This window comes from Podarcis cretensis (genome assembly GCF_951804945.1).
Source record: "Podarcis cretensis genome assembly, chromosome: 12".
NCBI lineage: Eukaryota > Metazoa > Chordata > Lepidosauria > Squamata > Lacertidae > Podarcis > Podarcis cretensis.
In genome coordinates, this window is record NC_137181.1 from 47,058,814 (window position 1) to 47,080,567 (window position 21,754).

General features: G+C 43.0%; 1 protein-coding gene across 1 annotated transcript in view; it reads left to right on the top strand.

Annotated features, from left to right (window-relative positions):
- LOC307199409 (collagen alpha-6(VI) chain-like) overlaps positions 1–21,754 on the top strand; it is an 83,423-nt gene that overhangs the window by 51,304 nt on the left and 10,365 nt on the right. The window contains exons 22-32 of the mRNA XM_079947143.1: positions 4,600–4,635; positions 8,422–8,484; positions 10,719–10,781; positions 12,413–12,475; positions 13,616–13,678; positions 14,691–14,741; positions 16,324–16,359; positions 16,601–16,663; positions 17,345–17,407; positions 18,796–18,831; positions 20,125–20,161. Of these exons, the coding sequence (XP_079803269.1) occupies positions 4,600–4,635; positions 8,422–8,484; positions 10,719–10,781; positions 12,413–12,475; positions 13,616–13,678; positions 14,691–14,741; positions 16,324–16,359; positions 16,601–16,663; positions 17,345–17,407; positions 18,796–18,831; positions 20,125–20,161 (574 nt within the window). The remainder of the gene's footprint in view (positions 1–4,599; positions 4,636–8,421; positions 8,485–10,718; positions 10,782–12,412; positions 12,476–13,615; positions 13,679–14,690; positions 14,742–16,323; positions 16,360–16,600; positions 16,664–17,344; positions 17,408–18,795; positions 18,832–20,124; positions 20,162–21,754) is intronic.

The window sequence follows — 21,754 nt, forward strand, 5'->3', positions numbered from 1 at the left end:
TTTCGCTCCGACCTGAATCCCTTCCACCAACCGGTCCCCTCTAATCATATTCAAGAGCACCTCCAGAACCGATATAAATAGCAAAGGGGAAATCGGGCAGCCTTGTCGTGTTCCTTTTTCAATTTTAAACTCTTCTGTAACCACATTGTTTACTATCAATTTAGCCTTTTGTTCTGAATATATTGCATCAATCCCATTCTCAAAACCCCGTCCCACTCCCATTTCTTTTAAATTTCCCTTCATAAATTTCCAAGAGATATTATCAAAGGCCTTCTCCGCATCTATAAAAATTAACACTGCTTTTGTATTTATGTCTGTTTGCAAAAGTTCCAAAATGTCAATGATATTCCTTGTGTTAGCAAACAAATGTCTACCTGGGAGAAAGCCTGCCTGGTCTTTGTGAATTACTTCATTTAAAACTTTTTTAAGTCTACTTGCCAGAACATCTGCAAATATTTTGTAGTCCACATTTAAAAGGGAGATGGGACGGTAGTTCTTGAGTTGTGTCTTTTCAGAATCCGATTTAGGTATCAATGTGATGAATGCTTCCTTCCACGAATCCGGCGCCCTCCTCCCCTCCATAATTTCATTGCTAACCTCCATCAGTGGTTGTATCAAGTAGTCTTTTAATGTCTTATAATACTTGGAGGTTAGCCCATCTGGCCCTGGAGATTTGCCCAATTTCATGTTCTGAATGGCTTTTTCAATCTCTTGGCATGTTATTTTACTGTTCAGGAGTGATCTATTTTCTTGTGACAGTTTTTTAAGTCCATTTTTCTCCAAAAATTGTTTAATCTCAACCTCTTCCTGCGGCCCTTGAGTATATAATTTTTTGAAATATTTCTGGAAACACTTTCTGATCTCCGTGGGGTTCTGAATGTTTCTTCCTTCAATTTCCAAATTTGTAACTGTATTTAATTTTTGTCTCTTCTTCAGCTGCCAAGCTAGCAGTTTCCCACATTTATTTGCCGATTCAAAAGTTTTTTGTTTCATTAATTTAATCTTCCACTCTATTTCCTGATTTATCAGTTTGGAATATTGTGCTTGATGGAGTTTGATTTCTTTCAAGATCGGCTGTGACTTCGGATTTAATCTTAACTTCTTCTCTAGTTCTTTTATTTTCTCCAAAATCTTATCTTTTCTGTCGTTTTGTATCCTCTTCCTTACAGCATTCTGTTGTATCAAGAACCCCCTCATCACAGCTTTACTTGCGTCCCAAATAATTCTTTTTTCCACCGTAGTGTTCATATTTATCTCAAAGTAGTCCTTCAAAGCTTTCTGGGCCTTCTTAATAGTCTCCTGATCTCTGAACAAATTGTCATTCATCTTCCATCTAAAGGAGCCGGTTGGTAATAGTATCATGTCCATTTTCAGTGCGTTATGGTGCCAGACCTCTAGTTATCCATATTTGGTCGATTCTTGTCCAAGTCAGCTGGGCTTCAGAGAAAAATGTTCCTTCTTTTCCCAAGGGGTTCTTCGTTCTCCAAATGTCAATCCAGTCCATATTGTCTGTCAATTCAAAAAAGGTCTTTGGTAGTCTGCCGTCTTTTGTGACATTTTGGCTTTGTGACTTATCCATGTTAGTTGATACGACCCCGTTCATGTCTCCCATCATAATGATGTTGTCATAGTCCAGATAATCCAGCATGGTCTCATGCAACTTCTTGAAAAATTCCGATTTCCCTTCATTTGGTGCATAAATTCCTAATATCAGAATCTTTTCTCCTTGATGTTGTATTTCGATTGCCAGAATTCTTCCATGTTCATCTTTAAATAAAAAATTAGGTGACAGGCTCTCTTTTGCATATATCACCACGCCTCTCTTCTTTACTTTGTCTGAAGATATAAATTCCTGGCCAAGTCTTTTGTTTATTAATACTTTTCTGTGGAGCCTAGTCGCATGTGTTTCTTGTAAGCAAATAATGTCCAGTTGTTCCCTTTTTAATATATGAAAAATTTTCCTCCTTTTTTCCGGGATGTTGCAGCCATTTATATTCCAGCTCAAAAGTTGCAGAGACATCCTGAATAAATCTGGTTATTTTTCTAGGGGTGGTACCTTGTTCGCTGGATCTTCAGGATCCGAGGGTGCAGGCATCCCTGGTGCTCCAGGCCCCGAGGGTAATTCAAGTCCTTTTTGAAGGTCCTCTCTGTACGCGATCAGAAACTTGTCTCTATCTTCCAGTGTTCTGATTTTAATCTTCTTCCCTCTAAAAGTGAAAGATAATCCTTGAGGAAAATCCCACCTGAAGATGATTGAGTTGCTCCTCAACAGTCTTACTAGTTCCAAATAATCAGATCTAAGGTCCAACAGTTGTTTAGGAATATCCTTGTAAATTTCAATTCTTTTGTCCAAAATATCCAGTGACTTTCCGTAATGCAGGCCCAAAATCTTGTCCCTTTCCTCCTTTGATCTCAATGTTATTAAACAGTCTCTGGGCTTCTCTTTCTTTATAAGTCTTCCAAGCCTGAAGGTTGATATGATTTTAAAATCTTTTTCCTCTAAGTTCCAAAACTTAGAAAATTCTTTAGTCAAAAACTCAGCTAGGTTGCCTTCTTCCACTTCTGGTACCGACCTTATCCTTAAATTGGTCTCCCTGTTCCGCAGTTCTATCATGGAAAGATAGGTCTGGTGTTCACCTACTTGTTTGCTGAGTGGTCTTACCTCTTTTTCTAAATTTCCCAGTCTTTGGCTGGTATCCTCAGCCAATTTCCGATTTTCACCTGCAGTCTCCTTCAGTTCTCCAATTGCTTGTACATTCTGTGCAACTTGTCCAGTTAATCTATTTAAACATTCTGTGTTTTGATCAATTTTAGCTGTTTGCTGATCAACTTTTTTATCCAAAGATTCCAATTTTTCAAGAATTTTCTCTAAAATAGAGCCAGTTGCTCCTGAGGCCATCTCTTCCAATTGTAATTCCTCAGTTTCTCCCTCCCCTGCCCGTGGCAGAGAAGCAGCTTCTTCCTCAGAAGTCAGAATAGGCAAAGTAGGCAAAGTAGGCACAGATGATCTACGTGCCTGAGAGGCTGCGGTTAAAGTTGTTAAAGTTGTTTGTCTGGTTCTCGGTCCCTTTTTTCTTGCACCACTCATTCCAGAGTTATCTAAGAATCAAGGTCAAGCTGAGTTGTTCCCATGAGAAAACAACGGCCCAGATGGTAACAGTCAAACAGGAGGCCGGGAAAAGGAAAGTAAAACAATGTCACTGCTGTAAATCCCAAATCCTCTAGGGGGAGCTTAAAATGTCTTTAGGGAAGAAATCAATTCCAATAAAATTAATAAAATCTAATTTAATGTCCAGGAACCTTCAATAAGGTAGGTTTTAGCAGAGTTAGTATTTAAAAAGCCACAGTGTTTCAGACAGTGCTTACTGGTGTTCCAAAAGGTGATTCAAAATAGCCAGTCCAAACTCCCTCAGATTGTTTCAAAGTTTAAGTTCAAAGTATCCAACCCTGCAGACTGACTGCTCAGTTACTCAGGCAGTTCCAGCACCTGGGTTTCTTGCTTAAATTGTAATCCAAATGGAAGAAAGGTATCACAGTCCAAATAGAAGTCATATAATCAATTACTTAAAGTCCTTATTCTGCTTAGAAATAATTTCCACGGGTGCCCAGATCAGTTAAGTTAAAAGTTCACTCTTTGCCTCCACTCCTCCAGCTCTTTACTTTGAAGTTCAGTGTCAGCGGAAGACGGACTTCCTATTTTTCGTCACTCCGCTTTCAGCCAAATTCAATGTTTTAGGTCTCAAAATTTTGTAAAATCCTTATTACTCACGGATTGTTGCTTTCCGAATCAGAAGTTTTAGGAAGAAAGGTCAGCGCTCACCGGCAGCAGCAACGCGGCTTCGCTCCGTTGACTGCGGAACGACCCACAGCACCGCAACCCCCTCCGCGATCCGGAGCCCCTTACGGGGTTCCTTCAACGTTTTGGGGGCTGCTCCTGGCGCCCGCCGGGTCCCAAGACCACAGACTTCTGCCACCTGTGGTTTTCCAAAATGGGTCTCCGCTTCACCGCAGCGGACGACCCTTTCTCAGCGGAGCTTCACTCTCCCGATTAGAAGAGGGCAGCCATTGCCGTTCGCGCCGCCTCCGGAAGTGTAATCCTCATAGAACTCTAGCCCAATGGTTGCCATTAATTTGATTCTGAATTGATTTTACAATATATTTTAATTGACTGTGATTTTATGTACACTGTGTTATTTTTCTTGCTTGTTAGCCGCTCTCAGCCCGGGTTTGGCCAGGAAGGGCAGGATATAAATAAAAAATTATTATTATTATTATTATTATTATTATTATTATTATTATTAGGCCACAGCTATTGCAATGATAAGAAATGTTACCAAAAAGGGGGATGGGAAGAGAACTGTATGAGGAAGAAGAGGAGAAATGGGGGAGAAGGATGGTGGTCTTGCAAAGATGGAGGAAGGGGTGGTGGAGGGAAGAAAAGGATGTTGATGGTGCCATGCCTATGCTGGTTGGTGGCAGCAGCGTGGAACAGGCCAAGGGCTCCATGAGCTGCTCACTCGTCAAAAAACAGGCCTGTGAATGTTTGTAGCATCAAGTTAGGACCTTTAAAGTAACAAATATTCCTTTTGTCACCAGAGGGGACCAGAGGGACGAAGAGGACTTCCAGGCCCACCGGTATGTCTTTCTTAATTTTACAAGTTTCAGTAAAAACAAAATAAAAAAATTCCTTCCAGTAGCACCTTAAAGACCAACTAAGTTAGTTCTAGGTATGAGCTTTCGTGTGCATGCACACTTCTGTATCTGAAGAAGTGTGCATGCACACGAAAGCTCATACCTAGAACTAACTTAGTTGGTCTTTAAGGTGCTACTGGAAGGAATTTTTTTATTTTGTTTTGACTATGGCAGACCAACACGGCTACCTATCTGTAACAAGTTTCAGTAAGTATGCTATGAGACATAACCACAGGAACTCCTGACTGCCCAGGACAGTAAGGAGAAAGTTGTTGGAGACAGAAGAGTAGATTGGTGGGAGATGGAGCTACCTGGCATTTTCATGCCACCCCAATCATGTCTGAAAGTGTAGAAATTAGGAATTGGGGGGTGGGGTGGGATTATATTTGGTTCACACTAGAAGGCAAACCAGCCAGTGTGGTGTAGTGGTTAAGACCGCTAGTCTCGTAATCTGGGGAACCGGGTTCGCGTCTCCGCTCCTCCACATGCAGCTGCTGGGTGACCTTGGGCTAGTCACACTTCTCTGAAGTCTCTCAGCCCCACTCACCTCACAGAGTGTTTGTTGTGGGGGAGGAAGGGAAAGGAGAATGCTGGCCACTTTGAGACTCCTTAAAGGGAGTGAAAGGCGGGATATCAAATCCAAACTCTTCTTCTTCTTCCCTAATTTGCACTTGGGAACCGAAACACAAACCGAAACACAGCCATCTTATGAAAATCGGGTCCTCCCTTAAAGAGGGCACGTACTGCGGTGAGACCTGGACAACCGACACCCTGTGTTGTGGGTGGGTACAATTGGTCAGCCACAACATCCAATTGGCAGGTCCCTCGAAGCTGGATGCAATCTGGCCATGGGGACACAGTCCAAACAGTTCGAGGGACCTATTTATGCCCATGCAAGTGACCCAGAGCTTCCTCTTTCGGCACGTGCATTTGGAACACCTGCCCACCTCTCCTTATTTTTAGGGCTTGTGCGCTTGACCTTGCTATGCTATCGTGTGCCGTCTGTCATTGGGACAGGGGCACGGCAGGAATTTTCCCCACTTGACTGATTGGCTGTTGCCATTTGGGTTTCGCCTGCCACATAGCCAATCATCACAACTTGTAAGGTTGAGGACAGGCTCTGGTTCAGGTGGTAGGGATGGGAGAACGCTCTCGCCATCCCTATGTGAAGGGCATTCCGTTAAAGGAATCCAGGGACTCGATGGTTTGGTCAACCCCTGTGAGGGGGTTGTGCCCATGCCTGAGTCCAGGGGAACATTTGGGTGGCGGAGTTAGCCCGTTCCTGGCTTTCCGCTTATCCAGGTGTTCACCCTTGGCTGACATATGCTGGACCCCTGGGTCAGCACTACCTGCATGGCAGGGAGCTAGTCGAACCAGAACCTATGCAACCAATCACTTTCTGTAATCAATAAAGTTGTGGCCTAAATTCTGCCAAAAACCAAAACCAAAATTTGAATCATGTGTGAATTTATTTAGGGGGGGAGGTTTCTGGGTCTGAACATGCAATTAGCAATTCTCTGAATTTTGCAATGCAGTTGTGCAGCCAAGTAATGTTCACCAAAAAAAGCATATTTTAATGAAAAGAAACATACAAAAACGCATTATATTAAGGGAAAGTGCTTTGCAAAAATTTGCATGTTGAACAACATTGCACACACAACAGTGTATATTAGGAGACACACTAAAATGTTGCTGAATTTTCATGTTGACTTTAAAAATATATATATTCAGATTGATATGGAAATGTGGGGCACAAGACCGGAAAAGTCAGAAACCGAGAGAAATTGAAATTGACAGTTACGCCCAACCCTAGATGGGCCTAGGTGGAGGGGGAAGAGTCTAATGAAGGAAGTGTGAGTGTCTGCCTTCTGGACGGAGTCAAAGAGAAGAAATTCAAAGGACGCTTGTCCAAAGAAAACAAGAGAAGCTTTTAAATCTCTCTTCTACATTTTTCTCTGGTTGTAAGAAGCCTAATCTTCTCCCTGCTGGTTAGCAGGCAGCATGATGAGGTGTTGGGGAGAATAACGGACAAAGTGGACATTTACTAGATATGTAGCATGCAGCTGCAAGTCGAGATTTTTTCTTCTCACTTAATCACAGGCTTGTGATTAAGTGATCAAGGATGATCCTTGTACAAAAGGCAGCACGCAGGGCTCCAACCACATTTGGAATGGAAATCTTCCCTGCACCCCCACTCCCAGCAACGTATCTACATATCTAGCAAACATCTAGTCTGACTCTTGGAAGCCTGTGTGCATTTCCCTTATCTCCACCTTGTGGTGATGTTCAGGGTGGCAGGAGAGGATATATTGCTTACTAATATCCTTCCTAACTTGCACTAGCAAGTTCCTTTACCTAGCAGAGATTACATTCCCCTTTACACAGCAGAAAACTAGTTTCAAACTCATGTGGGTTTCTCAAGACAATACGCAATTCAGTCTGGCTTGTTCAGATTGAAATGTGTTCTGTTTTCCTGCTAAGACCCCCTTGAATCCATCCTAAAAGAATAAAGACGCCACAGTCTTAATCATAAGTAACAAAAAGAACGTTTACTCACAATCAGGCAGAGCACAGTGTGATCTCTGCAGGCAGGTGTCAGGGAACTCCCATCGGCTCAGGGGCGAGAGGGGAAAAGCCGGATGGATTACAGAGACCCCCCCCCCAAAGATCGTGGGAAGCAGCTCCTCCTCAGCGGAGGAGAGTAACCACGCCTCCAGTGGAGAGGAGCTTCAGGGCTCGGAGGAGGCGAGGCGGTGCCAGGACACCTTGCCTGGGCAAAGCGGGGAGGGGAGAGGTCCTCCGTTACCCACGCCCTCCTTGCGCAGTAAGCTTCCGCGCCGAGAGGGGAGGCGCAGACTGGGCGTCAAGAAATTACTTTGCTGGGGAAGGTTTAAGGACCGCCCACTCACAGATTCTGCCAGTGAATGAGCCAGCCACAGGAGAGTGGCGCTCTGGACAGATAAAGTTTATTTTGGCATCAAAAGCAAGGCTTCACAGCCGAGCAGGGAGGCATTTGCCTGCTTGCTCTCGAGCAACCCCTTGGAGCCCTAACAGCAGGCTTTAGGCTTGAAGTTCCAAACATATACAAACAGGTTTGCCCCATAAGGGAGATTTACCTAGTGACTGCAGGCTAGCAGTCCAGCAGTTCACAGGACAACAGGAAGATGGAAAAGAGAAAAAGAGGCAGCATGCCTTGGCCTTTTACCAGGTCTGGAAAGGTCACACCCACCCACTAGTCACATGCAAGGAAAGATGCTCCAGGCCAGGAGGAACAGGGAGATTCGACTGGCTGGACCAAACATTCCCTTGCATGTCTACTCTAGGAAGACAAGGAATGTTGTACTTGACTGCTCCCAGTGGATTACATCCCACACATCTAGCCCTTCCTTCTGCATGTTTTTCATGAGCACCAATAGGTAGAAAGCATGCACTGGATAGAAACATGGAAGGCACGGACTCTCCACTTTTGCTGATATCAAGGCCTGTGAACATGCCTATGTGCCAATGTGCGCACATGAGATGGAGGAAAGCACAGCTCTGTGGGGCCCTATTAAAATCCCCCGCATGAGATTTGCGTCCAACATTACTGAATCTAAATGACATTACAGTGTAGCATGAAGCATGTAGCATGGTTTTTTTAAGTCATAGAAACTAAGATGGGGAGGAAGTAAGATCATTATCATACTCACTGGGGAAAACCAAAGCCCAACAAGAATGTTGTTCTTTCAGGGGGGAAAAGGAAACCCTGGTCACACAGGTTTGGAAGGAAAGCAAGGCTTCGAAGGTCAACAGGTGGGTATTATTATTATTATTATTATTGAAAATTATTGAATGATTTTATGTTACAAAAAACAATACAACCATACTACCACTAAATATAATTAAGATATAAAAATTACATACATCAGTATTTAGTTTGTCATTTGTTATTTACTGTCTTATTTCCTCCCAAACATTGAATACAACAGCACACATATGTGCAGACACCCACACACCCACACCCACACATAAAATGATAAGAATGAAAGTAAATATTTTCCCCCTTTTATCTTACAAAATCTTTTCTTCACCTTCAACTTCTTCTTATCAAGTCCCTTTGCATATATTTTATCTTACAATCGAATGTACACAAAACAATAAACCTTTCTATATACATTTTCCAATGCATTCTGAAAACATAATAAATCCTTAATTGTAGTTCACCTCCTTTTAGTTCCTTTATCACTCGAATGCTAGCACGGAGTCAAAACTATTATTGTATTTTTGAACATATCTTCCATAACTATCCCATTTTTCTGCAAATTTTTGCTTTGAGATTCCTCTGAGTCTGCTAGTCAGTTGAGCCATCTCCACCAATTCCTGTAATTTGATTAGCCAAAAATAACAGATTAGCAGGTGGGTATTAGCACTATTCAATGTATGTGTGTGTTGAGGGAAAGGGTGTAAATAAATGGAAAATCACATAGTTTGAATGCAGATGATCCCAGGTTCATTCGTTCCCATTAAATAGATCAGGTAGCAGGTAATATGAAAGACCTATGTGAGATCTCATAAGTTGCTGTGGATGACGTTTGCAATATATCAGTTTGCACTCTACATTCTCTGTCTGTGTGTAAAAAAAAATTGTGCCTGCAATTGTCAGGGATTCTGCTTGTCTCATAAATCAACAGTATATTAAACACACACAGAGAATAACATTGCACAAAGCTCACAGAATAATTGCCCGGCTAAATACACAGGTGTGTAGAACATGATATAGAGAAACCTTGAGAATTTGGCATGAGAGCTTTTTAAAGGGCAAGTGGTACCAGTGTATACTGTTCTTAAGATATTCATTCTTTAATTGTCTTGCCTTTCCTCACCAAGACGCTGAGAGCAGCAAGCACTTAATCAAATATTTAAAATGTCTAAACACGTTCAAAAGCTTCTTTAAAAAGAGTGTCCCCATGCCAAATCACTTTAAAACTTGGGCCAGAGAGCACTTAAAGAACATCATCTATGTGTGTACAGGGATAAGTGTATTTGGAAAGACTTAACTTTGAAATAAATTTGATTGTGTGCCCATCTGCCTAGACTGTGTCAAAAACAACATATAATAGATTCTGGAACTAGCATATATGAAATACAAATCTGTCTGCTTATGCTGATTGCAAAAAAGCCTTCCCAGCCTGGCTTCCGACATGTTTCCCAGTTTTCAAATTCATATATGTTTCTTTCTTTTTTCCAATTTTTTTATTGATTTTCACATTTATCACAGAGAAAAAAGAAAAATATTACAAAACACAGAACAGAGAAAAAAGACACAAAAAAGAATTATTACTTCAAATCCCTAATTTCGTTACATTGATAACTGACTTCCTCAAGTCCCCTCTAACTAAATTTCATTATATCACCTGTATGACAGTTCTCCAAATTCATATTTCTAATAATATTAACTCCTTCCATTTACTAACCTCTTCTCCTTCATTAATGTTCTAATCCTTAATATTCACAAGCACATATTCTTATTCTACCCCTAAGCCTATTAATATCTTCCAAGAATTTTCTATTTATCTTATATTACAATATTTAGCTAAATATTATTTAAATTTCTTCCAGTCCTCTTGTATCTCCTCTTCCTTCTGGTTGCAGATTCTTCCAGTCAGGTCGACCAGCAAACAAAAAGTCCAACATCTTCATCTGCCATTCTTCTATTGTTGGTATCTCTTGCGATTTCCAGTTTTTGGTTAATAAAAGTCTTGCCGCTGTAGTGGCATACAAAAACAGTCTAATATCTTTTGGGGGCAATTCCACTCCAATTATTCCAAGTAGAAAGGCTTCTGGTTTCTTAATGAATGTATTTTTCAACATTTTTTTTCAACTCATTATAAATCTTTCCCCAGAAGTCTTTCACCTTAGGGCACGTCCACCACATACGATAAAAACAAATTCATATATGTTTCTGTTTAGTAGCATAAAGTTAATAAGCTTTCAGGTATACATTTGGGTGAATTTACCAGACTTCTTAGATGTAATTTGTTTTCCAGGGGACAAGTGGAATTCCTGGTGAGAAAGGAGAGAAAGGACATTCAGGAAACAAAGGTCTTCCGGTAAAATGGCCTCATGCATATTTCAATGAGATTCATCTTTCTTAATATAGTGCTTTTCAAGCATTCTGAAGCGAGACCCAACTGTGATTTCGAAAGCTCAGCCGTTCGGGATGCACTTATAAACAAACTCTTCCTTTAGAGGCTGGCCTTTTTTCTCTACAAACAAAAAGAATATTACATCAGTAGTTAACAATGAATAAATTTTGTATTGTATTTTTCACTATTCATGTTGATATCTCTTTATATAATAAAAACGTAAGGATGTCATCACACAGCCCCGGTTGAGGGATTTGCATGGAGTCAGGGTGGGGGCAGGGAAGCAACATTGAAGGTAGGTTGCACAACAGCAATGGCCAAGGCATGGAAGTGAGAAGGGAGTGATTCTGCCATTGTTTAAAATTGCCACTTCTTTCCTGGAGGAGCAGGGTGTTGGTGAATGGAGCAAGCGGGGGCACAACCCCTTGTAAATCTATATAGGAAGTATATACATGAGTAGACTTAACTGTGCCGTACATGGAGAGAGGTGTCTCTTAAAAGAGTCAGCAGTGGTGTATGGCTGGCCTGATGGAACAAAAAATTCCCTGAGAGGGGGTGTGAGGTGGGGAGGCCTTTGTGTGCAATTTACTCAGGAACATATCAGGCTGGCTTCAGACATTTTGCTCCTTGTAGCAAAGGACAAGATGGAGCCTCCCGTTCCATGGATAGAATCTGACTAGGCTTGCAATTGAATCTGATTTCAGCACTGGCAATGAAATATCCTCCGCTGTGCCTGAAGCCAGCAGGCTCCCTTAGGGGGAGCAGAGCAGATTAGTTTTAGGGAATAGGGGTACTGCTGCCAATCCCTGGCATCTGCCACCTAACTCACTCTGCCTAATGGTAGGGCTGGCCCTGGCCAGGATGCATTTGTGGGTTGTAATGGACGTGGGTGGCGCTGAGGTCTAAACCACTGAGCCTAGGGCTTGCCAATCAGAAGGTCGGCGGTTCGAATCCCCGCGACGGGGTGAGTTCCTGTTGCTCAGTCCCTGCTCCTGCCAACCTAGCAGTTCAAAAGCACGTCAAAGTACAAGTAGATAAATAGGTACCACTCCGGTGGGAAGGTAAACGGTGTTTCCATGCGCTGCTCTGGTTCGCCAGAAGTGGCTTAGTCATGCTGGCCACACGACCCGGAAGCTGTACGCTGGCTCCCTTGGCCAGTAAAGCGAGATTAGCGCTGCAACCCCAGAGTCGTTCACGACTGGACCTAATGGTCAGGGGTCCCTTTACCTTTAATACACAGTACAGGAGGCACTGTCTTCATAACCAATGGCAGCAGGTGCTACAGAGATAAAGTACAGCAATGAGTATTATTGAAAGGTTCCACACATTACAGATGATAAGAGTTTCTTTCCTTCCTTCTTTCTTTCTTTCTTTCTTTCTTTCTTTCTTTCTTTCTTTCTTTCTTTCTCTTTCTCTTTCTTTCTTTCTTTCTTTCTTTCTTTTATCTTTCTTTCTTTCTCTCTCTCTCTTTCTTTCTTTCTTTCTTTCTCTTTCTTTCGTTCTTGTTCTTTTTCACTTTCTTTCTTTTTCCTTTTCTCTTTCTTTCTTTCTGGTCAAACTTAAAAAGCTTGATATAATGTTTGTTTTGTTTTCAGGGAAACTTGGGAATCCCAGGCCCTAAAGGAAATCAAGGGAAACCTGGACTAAGAGGAAATGAAGTATGTTTTCAAATGTCTGCTATTATTTTTTCTACACAAAGTGTAAAGTCTGCCCATACAGTCTATACATCAGGTGTGACTAGTGTGCAGCCCTCCAAATGCTGTTGGATTATAACTCCCATCATCTCTAAACACTGGCTGTATTGACTGGGCCTGATGGGAGTTGGAGTCCAACAACAGCCCACAAGACCACATGTTAGCCACCCTGCTATAAATGATAAGGAGAAAATTTCCCAATGCAGATTCTCCAAAATCTTTTTTTCTCTCTGTGGGAAAAAAACCCCTTAGCACTTAAATTAGGTTTGCTAACTACTGCTTCTTTTTTGACAGGAGCTTTTTGCCATTATGTGTTGCATGACAAAAAACAGGCATTGTTTTTTCCTGTCATCAGGGGAAATTGTGCCTTTCGATGTTTTCCTTCTATGCTGCTGTAAAAGGCACAGAGCTTCTGCTCCTAAAACAGCAATATTTAATTTGCCTTTATTCAAATAAAAAGTCAAAACAGACTTTACATAGACAGTGGCTGAGCCAGTCTCTGTTCAAGGCAAAGTTTGTGCAAATATGTGTATTTCATAGTTAATGTATTTTTTTATTAGGTGACTCATGAACTGAACAAACAAACAAACAAAGAAACGAGTATTTGTTAACAGTGAAAGAATGTCTGTGAATTCGAGTCTCTAACTGATAAATCCCAAATTACTTTAACTAAGGAAAGGTTAATCCCACTCTGGCTGAAGTACACAGTTTGTTTTGGGGGGATTGTGGCCAAACACAAATTACGTTGCCAGTAACTAGGGCTGCCATATGTCCTGATTTTCCAGGACATGTCCTGGAATTCTCCCCCAAATTGGCATCATGGATTGTTTTTTGGAAATCAGGCAAATGTCCTGGAAAATTGTCAACAGAGATTAAATCATATCGAACATTCCTTAAAAAAAGCTTTGGTTCCCCTAAAAAAAAGAGAAAAGTGCAACAACTCTGTCTTGATTTTCACTTTTGGAGCTATTGTAACCCTACCAGTAACTATTTCTCAGTTTGCTACATATCTCATTCTCTGTTCTGATTTTGATTCAGCAACTTTCCATTTTGGTTCACACCTTTGGTTCTCATATATGATGTTGTACTCAATTTGCCCAACAGGGAGAACCTGGGGACCCTGGAATGAAAGGACCAGCAGGCCCCCGTGGGCCACAAGGAATGAGGGTTTGTTATTTATGTTCATCTTACTCAAAGGGCCTGACTGAAAACCCAAAGTGTCTTGGGCTCAAAGGGTGATGTGAATTGCCCCCATGTATATGACGGTAGGGAAGAAATGGAGGCACTGAGAGATTTTACTTTCTTGGGCTCCATGATCACTGCAGATGGTGACAGCAGTCACGAAATTAAAAGACGCCTGCTTCTCGGGAGAAAAGCAATGACAAACCTAGACAGCATCTTAAAAAGCAGAGACATCACCTTGCCGACAAAGGTCCGTATAGTTAAAGCTAAAGTAGTGATGTATGGAAGTGAGAGCTGGACCATAAAGAAGGCTGATCGCCGAAGAATTGATGCTTTTGAATTATGGTGCTGGAGGAGACTCTTGAGAGTCCCATGGACTGCAAGAAGATCAAACGTATCCATTCTGAAGGAGATCAGCCCTGAGTGCTCACTGGAAGGACAGATCCTGAAGCTGAGGCTCCAATACTTTGGCCACCTCATGAGAAGAGAAGACTCCCTGGAAAAGACCCTGATGTTGGGAAAGATGGAGGGCACAAGGAGAAGGGGACGACAGAGGACGAGATGGCTGGACGGTGTTCTCGAAGCTACCAGCATGAGTTTCACCAAGCTGCGGGAGGCAGTGGAAGACAGGAGTGCCTGGCGTGCTCTGGCCTATGGGGTCACAAAGAGTCGGACACGACTAAATGACTAAACAACAACAATATGACGGTAACCAACATGGTGCCTTTGTTGACCTCTAACTGCCATTAGCATCAGCCAATATGGCCAAAAGTCAGGGGTGAAGGAAGTTGTAATCCAGAAACATCTGTCCCTGGTGTGTACAATGTGGTGTCAGAAATCAAAATACCTTACCACAGAAAGTCAAATTTGTGACTTCCACAACATCCCAGCCCCAAGTTCACGACAGAACAAATATGTTTCATACACACTTTTTTAATATATTCCCTCAGGAACTGACCACCCACTTTTAAACATATCTCTTGCTTGTCTGCCCTAGGGGGATGAGGGAATTCCTGGATATGGTGCAGAAGGAAAGAAAGGATCAAAGGTAATTAAATTTTTTAAATTAAAAAAACCCTGTGGATGAAATTTTGAACTTGTTTTTATGCAGTTTGGAATTACTCCCAATTAATTACTGTGATTCCCTTAAAAGGTAAAGGTACCCCTGCCCGTACAGGCCAGTCGTGTCCGACTCTAGGGTTGTGCGCCCATCTCACTTAAGAGGCCGGGGGCCAGCGCTGTCCGGAGACACTTCCGGGTCACGTGGCCAGCGTGACGAAGGTGCTCTGGCGAGCCAGCACCAGCGCAGCACACAGAAACGCCGTTTACCTACCCGCTATAAAGCGGTCCCTATTTATCTACTTGCACTTAAGAGTGCTTTCGAACAGCTAGGGGGGCAGGAGCTGGGACCGAACGACGGGAGCTCCCCCCGCCGCGGGGATTCGAACCGCCGACCATACGATCAGCAAGTCCTAGGTGCTGAGGTTTTACCCACAGTGCCACACGCGTCCCTGTGGGTTCCCTTAAAAAGGTAAAGGTACCCCTGCCCGTACGGGCCAGTCTTGACAGACTCTGGGGTTGTGCGCCCATCTCACTTAAGAGGCCAGGGGCCAGCGCTGTCCGGAGACACTTCCGGGTCACGTGGCCAGCGTGACATCGCTGCTCTGGCGAGCCAGAGCCGCACACGGAAACGCCGTTTACCTTCCCGCTGGTAAGCGGTCCCTATTTATCTACTTGCACCTGGAGGTGCTTTCGAACTGCTAGGTTGGCAGGCGCTGGGACCGAGCAGCGGGAGCGCACCCCGCCGCAGGGATTTGAACCGCCGACCTTTCGATCGGCAAGTCCTAGGCGCTGAGGCTTTAACCCACAGCGCCACCTGCGTCCCTGTGGATTCCCTTACATGAGTGCAAATGTCATTATCATCAGTAGAACCTACAGAGTGCATAGCTTTGGGAAAGGAATACTGCCTGGTGTTAAATTGCTGCATTAAATTCCTGTTTTGATATGACTGGGGAATCCTAATCCCAAAGGTTGTGCAGTTCTGAGTCCCACAGTTTTCAAAATGAGCATATAAGGATCAGATATTTAGTTATTGGCTGAAATCTAAAGGGGTTCTTTACATGCAAGAAAAGGAAACACATAAGCAATTTTAATAAGTGTTGTTTTTTCGTGTGCAGTTTTCATTATTAAGAGAAGGTGCTGTTTTTCAAACCAAACTGTGCATTTCTTCTTCATGAGTGGGCGGATGGTTTTAAAACTATGTATATATATATATATATATATATATATATATATATATAATGTTGGGAACTAATTTTTACTTTGTGAATGTTGAAAGTTAAACTGTGATCTACAAAAGTTGTGCATGAATGAACTAGGCTTGCTTGGAATAGACTAGAATCTCTTCGTCACTACAAAAACCATGCCCCATTTTTTTATTTATTAGCTTTTTGCTCATATCTCGAATTGATAGAATTTTCCTGTTACGTTTCGTGATTGTTTCCTTCTGTGCCTTAAGTTTACGCCTATCCTCGGTTTTGTTAACGTTTTCTTGATTAAAAAATAGCAAAAGAAACATCCGTCTAGGATTTTTTACAACGTTAATTATAAAATATATATTTAAATTATAGGGAGAAGAAGGCTTCCCAGGAGACATTGGAGTACAGGTACCCATGTACATATATTCTGAGGGCCAAATCCCAACAAGGGATTCAATCCTAATGCAGTCATTATTAGCATTTCTGGTAATAAATTGAACTGAGTGTATGGACTCTGCTTCCCAGTTCAGTGGCCATAGTGATGTCTATCATGGGAAGGTGAATAAGCAGGATATCTTACATTTTGAATTTTTCTTTCTTTGCTAGGGCAATCATTTTTACCTTCTTTGTTTTCTATTCAATTCAACAGGGTGAATGTGGAAACCCAGGCCTTCCTGGGGAACCAGGACCAAAAGGCGTTAGGGGAAGAATGGTATGGTGAACAGCAATTTGAGGGTGTCTTTTTAAATAGTATTATTGATTACTTTAGTTCTTACATGCCCCTCCTGTAGTAGTTATTTTTCAGCCTCTGGGAAGATGGGATTAACAGACCCTCCAAGTGTCCCTATTTTCCAGGGACGTCCCTGATTTAGAGAAGCCGTCCTGGTTTCTGATTTGATACTGGAAAGTCCAACTTTCCCTTAAAGGTAAAGGTAAAGGTCCAGTTGTGACTGACTCTGGGGTTGCGGTGCTCATCTCGCTTTATTGGCCGAGGGAGCCGGCGTACAGCTTCTGGGTCAAGTAGCCAGCATGACTAAGCCGCTTCTGGCGAACCACAGCAGCGCACGGAAACGCCGTTTACCACGTGTAGTGCCATGTGTAGAAACATCTAAAATCCCCCCATTATTCAGCCCTAGCAAAGAGCTGGCTATGACCAAGGAAAGCATCCAGATTTAGTATTTGTTTCCAAAAGAGATGGCGAGCTCTGTCTGTGTATATATTAGTACTTGTTCAGCTGCTTTTCTGACGAGCTTTCCCTCCTTAATATAATACTAATTGGGTGCCATTTCTGATGCTGGGAGGGTCCTTGTCTTCTGTTATTTCTGGTAAATATGCAAATGTACCGTCTTTTTGATGTTGTACTTGAAACAGATTGTCTATGTAACATTTCTAGGGTACCCCAGGATTAAAAGGTGAACCAGGTGGCCCAGGAGCCTGGGGTCCTCCAGGACGTCCGGTATGTTTTGTTCTATAAACATATGCTGCTTTATATGCATCAGAAACAAGTCTAACTCTCTGAGTTGCTAGATTTCTAATGCGCTCATCTTCTCAGGCCTATGAAGTGATCTGAGTTTTAGCAAAGTCATGCTCCCATCTGCAGCCAACTGGGGCTCCTTAATGCAACAATTCCCATGATGCTGGTGAACCGCTTAGCAACTTTGATTTCATCAATTCTAGAGGAGCACCTTTGCGCTTTCAGAATCGGCGGCATTCTTGTCTAATAGGTCTTTTCTGAACCGCCAGACCACTTTCAGAAGGCCTTGTTTGGGAATTTTAATTCTGTCCCATGACATCTATGGTGTGGAATGCCATGGGACTCAACTGCCGCCCACTTCCTGCTACCTAACATTAATATGAAAGCAATAGCAGAAGCTGGGGAGAAAGTATTTTTACACCAGCCAAATGGTTTATATCAGTCAATCAAGTAAATGCAGCAGCTGTTGCTTTAAACCAGGGTTAGGTAAAGGTAAAGGGACCCCTGACCATTAGGTCCAGTTGTGGCCGACTCTGGGGTTGCAGCACTCATCTCGCTTTATTGGCCGAGGGAGCCGGCGTACAGCTTCCAGGTCATGTGGCCAGCATGACTAAGCCGCTTCTGGCGAACCAGAGCAGCGCACGGAAACGCCGTTTACCTTCCTGCTGGGGTGGTACCTATTTATCTACTTGCACTTGATGTGCTTTTGAACTGCTAGGTGGGCAGGAGCTGGAGCCGAGCAACGGGAGCTCACCCCATCACAGGGATTCGAACCGCCAACCTTCTGATCGGCAAGCCCTAGGCTCTGTGGTTTAGACCACAGCGCCACCCGTGTCCCAAACCAGGGTTAAGGTAAAGGTAAAGGTACCCCTGCCCGTACGGGCCAGTCTTGACAGACTCTGGGGTTGTGCTCCCATCTCACTTAAGAGGCCAGGGGCCAGCACTGTCCGGAGACACTTCTGGGTCACGTGGCCAGCGTGACATCGCTGCTCTGGCGAGCCAGAGCCGCACACGGAAACGCCGTTTACCTTCCCGCTGGTAAACCAGGGTTAGAAGGCATTAAAACAAACCATGGCTAATGTTGACCTTAGGGTAGGCATAAAGTTATGTTTGGCGAATGCTGTAGAAGGAAGGGAGAAATTTGCATTGGTTAGAGAAGGTGGAAAAATGCAAGATGGGGTATGGCTGAGCAGTTAACCATGGTTAAGAGATCAGAAAATGTCGCACTTGCCCTTGGCTTATAACATAGATGGCATGGGCTCATATGTTGTGGCACCAACAAGACTCTTCTAACAGAAAAATACCACCAGCTGACCAAAGTAACCTTCGGTTCAACTTATAGTTCTCTGATCCCAACCTTATTCTTCTAGGGTCCAAAAGGCAAGAAGGGTCTGTCCTCATTTTCGGTACGTATACCTGGAATGCAGTATTTATGACGTGTGGGTGTTTCCCCCTTCCAGCCTTGAAATGTAGGTCTCTTTGCAACCATAAGGGATTGCAGGATCTGCTTTTGTTGCTCACCTGTCACTCCCCGCACTGCAGGGATATGATTTCAATGTGAAGAAACATGCATAAATAGTAAAGACTATTCCAAAATAAAGATAATGTGAGCAATAATTGAGAACATTAAGTAAGAGCCTGCTGGATCAGGCCAATGGCTCATTTAGTCCAGCTGGTCAGCCATTGTGGTTAAGTAGCTATGAGAGCCTTATCCTCCGTGAATTTGTCTAATCTCTTTTAAATCTATTCAAGTTGATGCCCCTCACTTTCTGTAATAGGAGTGAATCCAATAGGTTAGCTGTGTGAAGAAAGGCTTTCGTTTATCTGTCCTGAATCTTCCATGATAATAATAATAATAATAATAATAATAATAATAATAATAATAATAATTTATCCCCCACCCATCTGGCTGAGTTTCCCCAGCCACTCTGGGAGGCTCCCAATCGAGTGTTAAAAACAATACAGCATTAAATATTAAAAACTTCCCTTTGGGAAATTCAGCTTCCTTGAATTTCCCAAAACTTGGCTGGATTTAGGTTTGATGAGGCCCTAAGCTACTGAAGGTAATGGGGCCCTTTATATGTCCAGTCGTCCTTTTCGCTGTTTTCTGTGTTGAATATGTGCTATATGGCAATTTATGGACCTAATAGGTATCTAAAGCCATTTGCACATAACAAAATATGTGTTTTATCAAATTTGTTTGTTTTTTATCTTATATTTTGGAAATATACATCCAGGTTTTTTTCCTTTCATTTTTTGGGGGGGGCCCAAGGGAGTGGGGCCCTAAGCTATAGCTTGTTTAGCTTATACATAAATCCGGCACTGGCTCTAGCGTTGTGAGAAAGGCAGAAAAACCTTTTCTCTGTCAACTTTCTCAATGCCATGCCTAAACAATTTATACAGTTTGCGACCAGAAAAAACACTCCATAGGACACACCCACATAATGTGCCTTAAATAGGCATTATCAGCATCGCAGCACCACATGTATGAGATACGATAGCCTGAGTGATGATAGCTACCTTGGGCTTACGCAATGAGCACCCTTACTGGGAGGGATTTAAACTTGGGTCTTCCGAGACCTGATTCAACACCCTAATAATTACATATTGGCTCTCAACTTGCACTTCCTGCTTAGAAATCAGATATTTCTTCTGCTAACAGCATATCTCTTTTCATTTTCATTCTCATCCCACCCCAGCCTTGTGAACTCACTGAGTATCTGCGTGAACACAGCCGTAAGTGCTGCCCGATTTTGAATTTTGATACCGAAAGGAGGAAGAACATCCTATACAGAGCCCAGTTAATATATTGACCACTTGCCTGCAATTATAATAAATAGTGGGGCCGAAAACCCTGCTTGGTTGGTTGGTTCAGTTAACATTTTACAAAGGGGGATCCTCAGGCTAGCGTTGTTGTTGTTGTTGTTGTTTAGTCGTTTAGTCATGTCCGACTCTTCATGACCCCATGGACCAGAGCATGCCAGGCACTCCTGTCTTCCACTGCCTCCCACAGTTTGGTCAAACTTGGTAGCTTTGAGAACATTGTCCAACCATCTCGTCCTCCGTCGTCCCCTTCTCCTTGTGCCCTCGATCTTTCCCAACATCAGGGTCTTTTCCAGGGAGTCTTCTCTTCTCATGAGGTGGCCAAAGTATTGGAGCCTCAGCTTCACGATCTGTCCTTCCAGTGAGCACTCAGGGCTGATTTCCTTAAGACTAGCATTGGCATGATGCAGTCTCATGTTGAGCTATGATATCCCAGGCAGTCATGGCACATGCAAGTCATTCCTGTTCAAAAGAGCTTATACCACATGACTTCCTGGGCAGCCAAAACAATCTAGTCCAGGGTGGGCTGATTGGCAGTAGCGTGGCAGGGTTAGATCTGGGAAGGTGGGCTCCTGGGTGAGTCTCTTGGGCCTTTGGCACTACATAAAGGTGCATAGTATGTAAATCAATTGCCAGCCCCAATATACAGTTTTGTAGTGTAAATCTGAGACTGCCCACCAAAGATCCCCTTTTTATACCATGGGATACAATTTGATGTTTGAAAGTTGGCAGGGGGCGGACTCTAATCATCACATAAAAGCAAGTGCACGTTAATTTAATAATTGTATCTATTTGTTGTTTTGGATTATAATTTCCCCTGTATATTTCTATTCTGCAATCTTTACCTATTGTTGAAAATTAGGGATTAATTTATTTTATGATTTAAATTAACCTTATTGTGAAGTGGAATGAATACACAAGGACACGTGATATAAGGTTAATGGGCAAGAAAAGGCCACAACTTTATTGATTACAGCAAGTGAAAAGGTATTGGCTTAGGCATTGGATTACGTCAGCTGACTCCACCCCCTCAGGGAGGGGTGAGTGTGAAACAAGGGGGGGTTATTCACCAGTAGGTGGAGCCTGTTGAGGCTAATCCAGCTATAGGCTCTCCCCTGATGTCACCGAGGGTCGTGCCATGGCTTCCCGCCAAGCAGGCATCGGACAGAATACACGACCGCCAGATTCCTTTAACGGAATACCCAAAATTGAAGGCATAGGCGATGGCCACACCTAGCCCTTCGACACCACGACACATTATTCCAATGCCTAATCTACCCACCAATACCACGAAAGTTGTGACAATTGCTACGAGGTAGGCGAAAAAACCCCAAAAAGCCTAATGCCAAATGGAAAAATTCTTACCAGGCCCCCGGACAACCAGGGTGACCAACCTAAGGTCCATAGCAAGGCCAAGGAAAACTAAGACCCTGAACTCAAAGGGAGTGGAGGGTGGGTGAATCGCGACGGGACGACGAAGAATGAGGCCGAGGAGGAGCTGGCGCC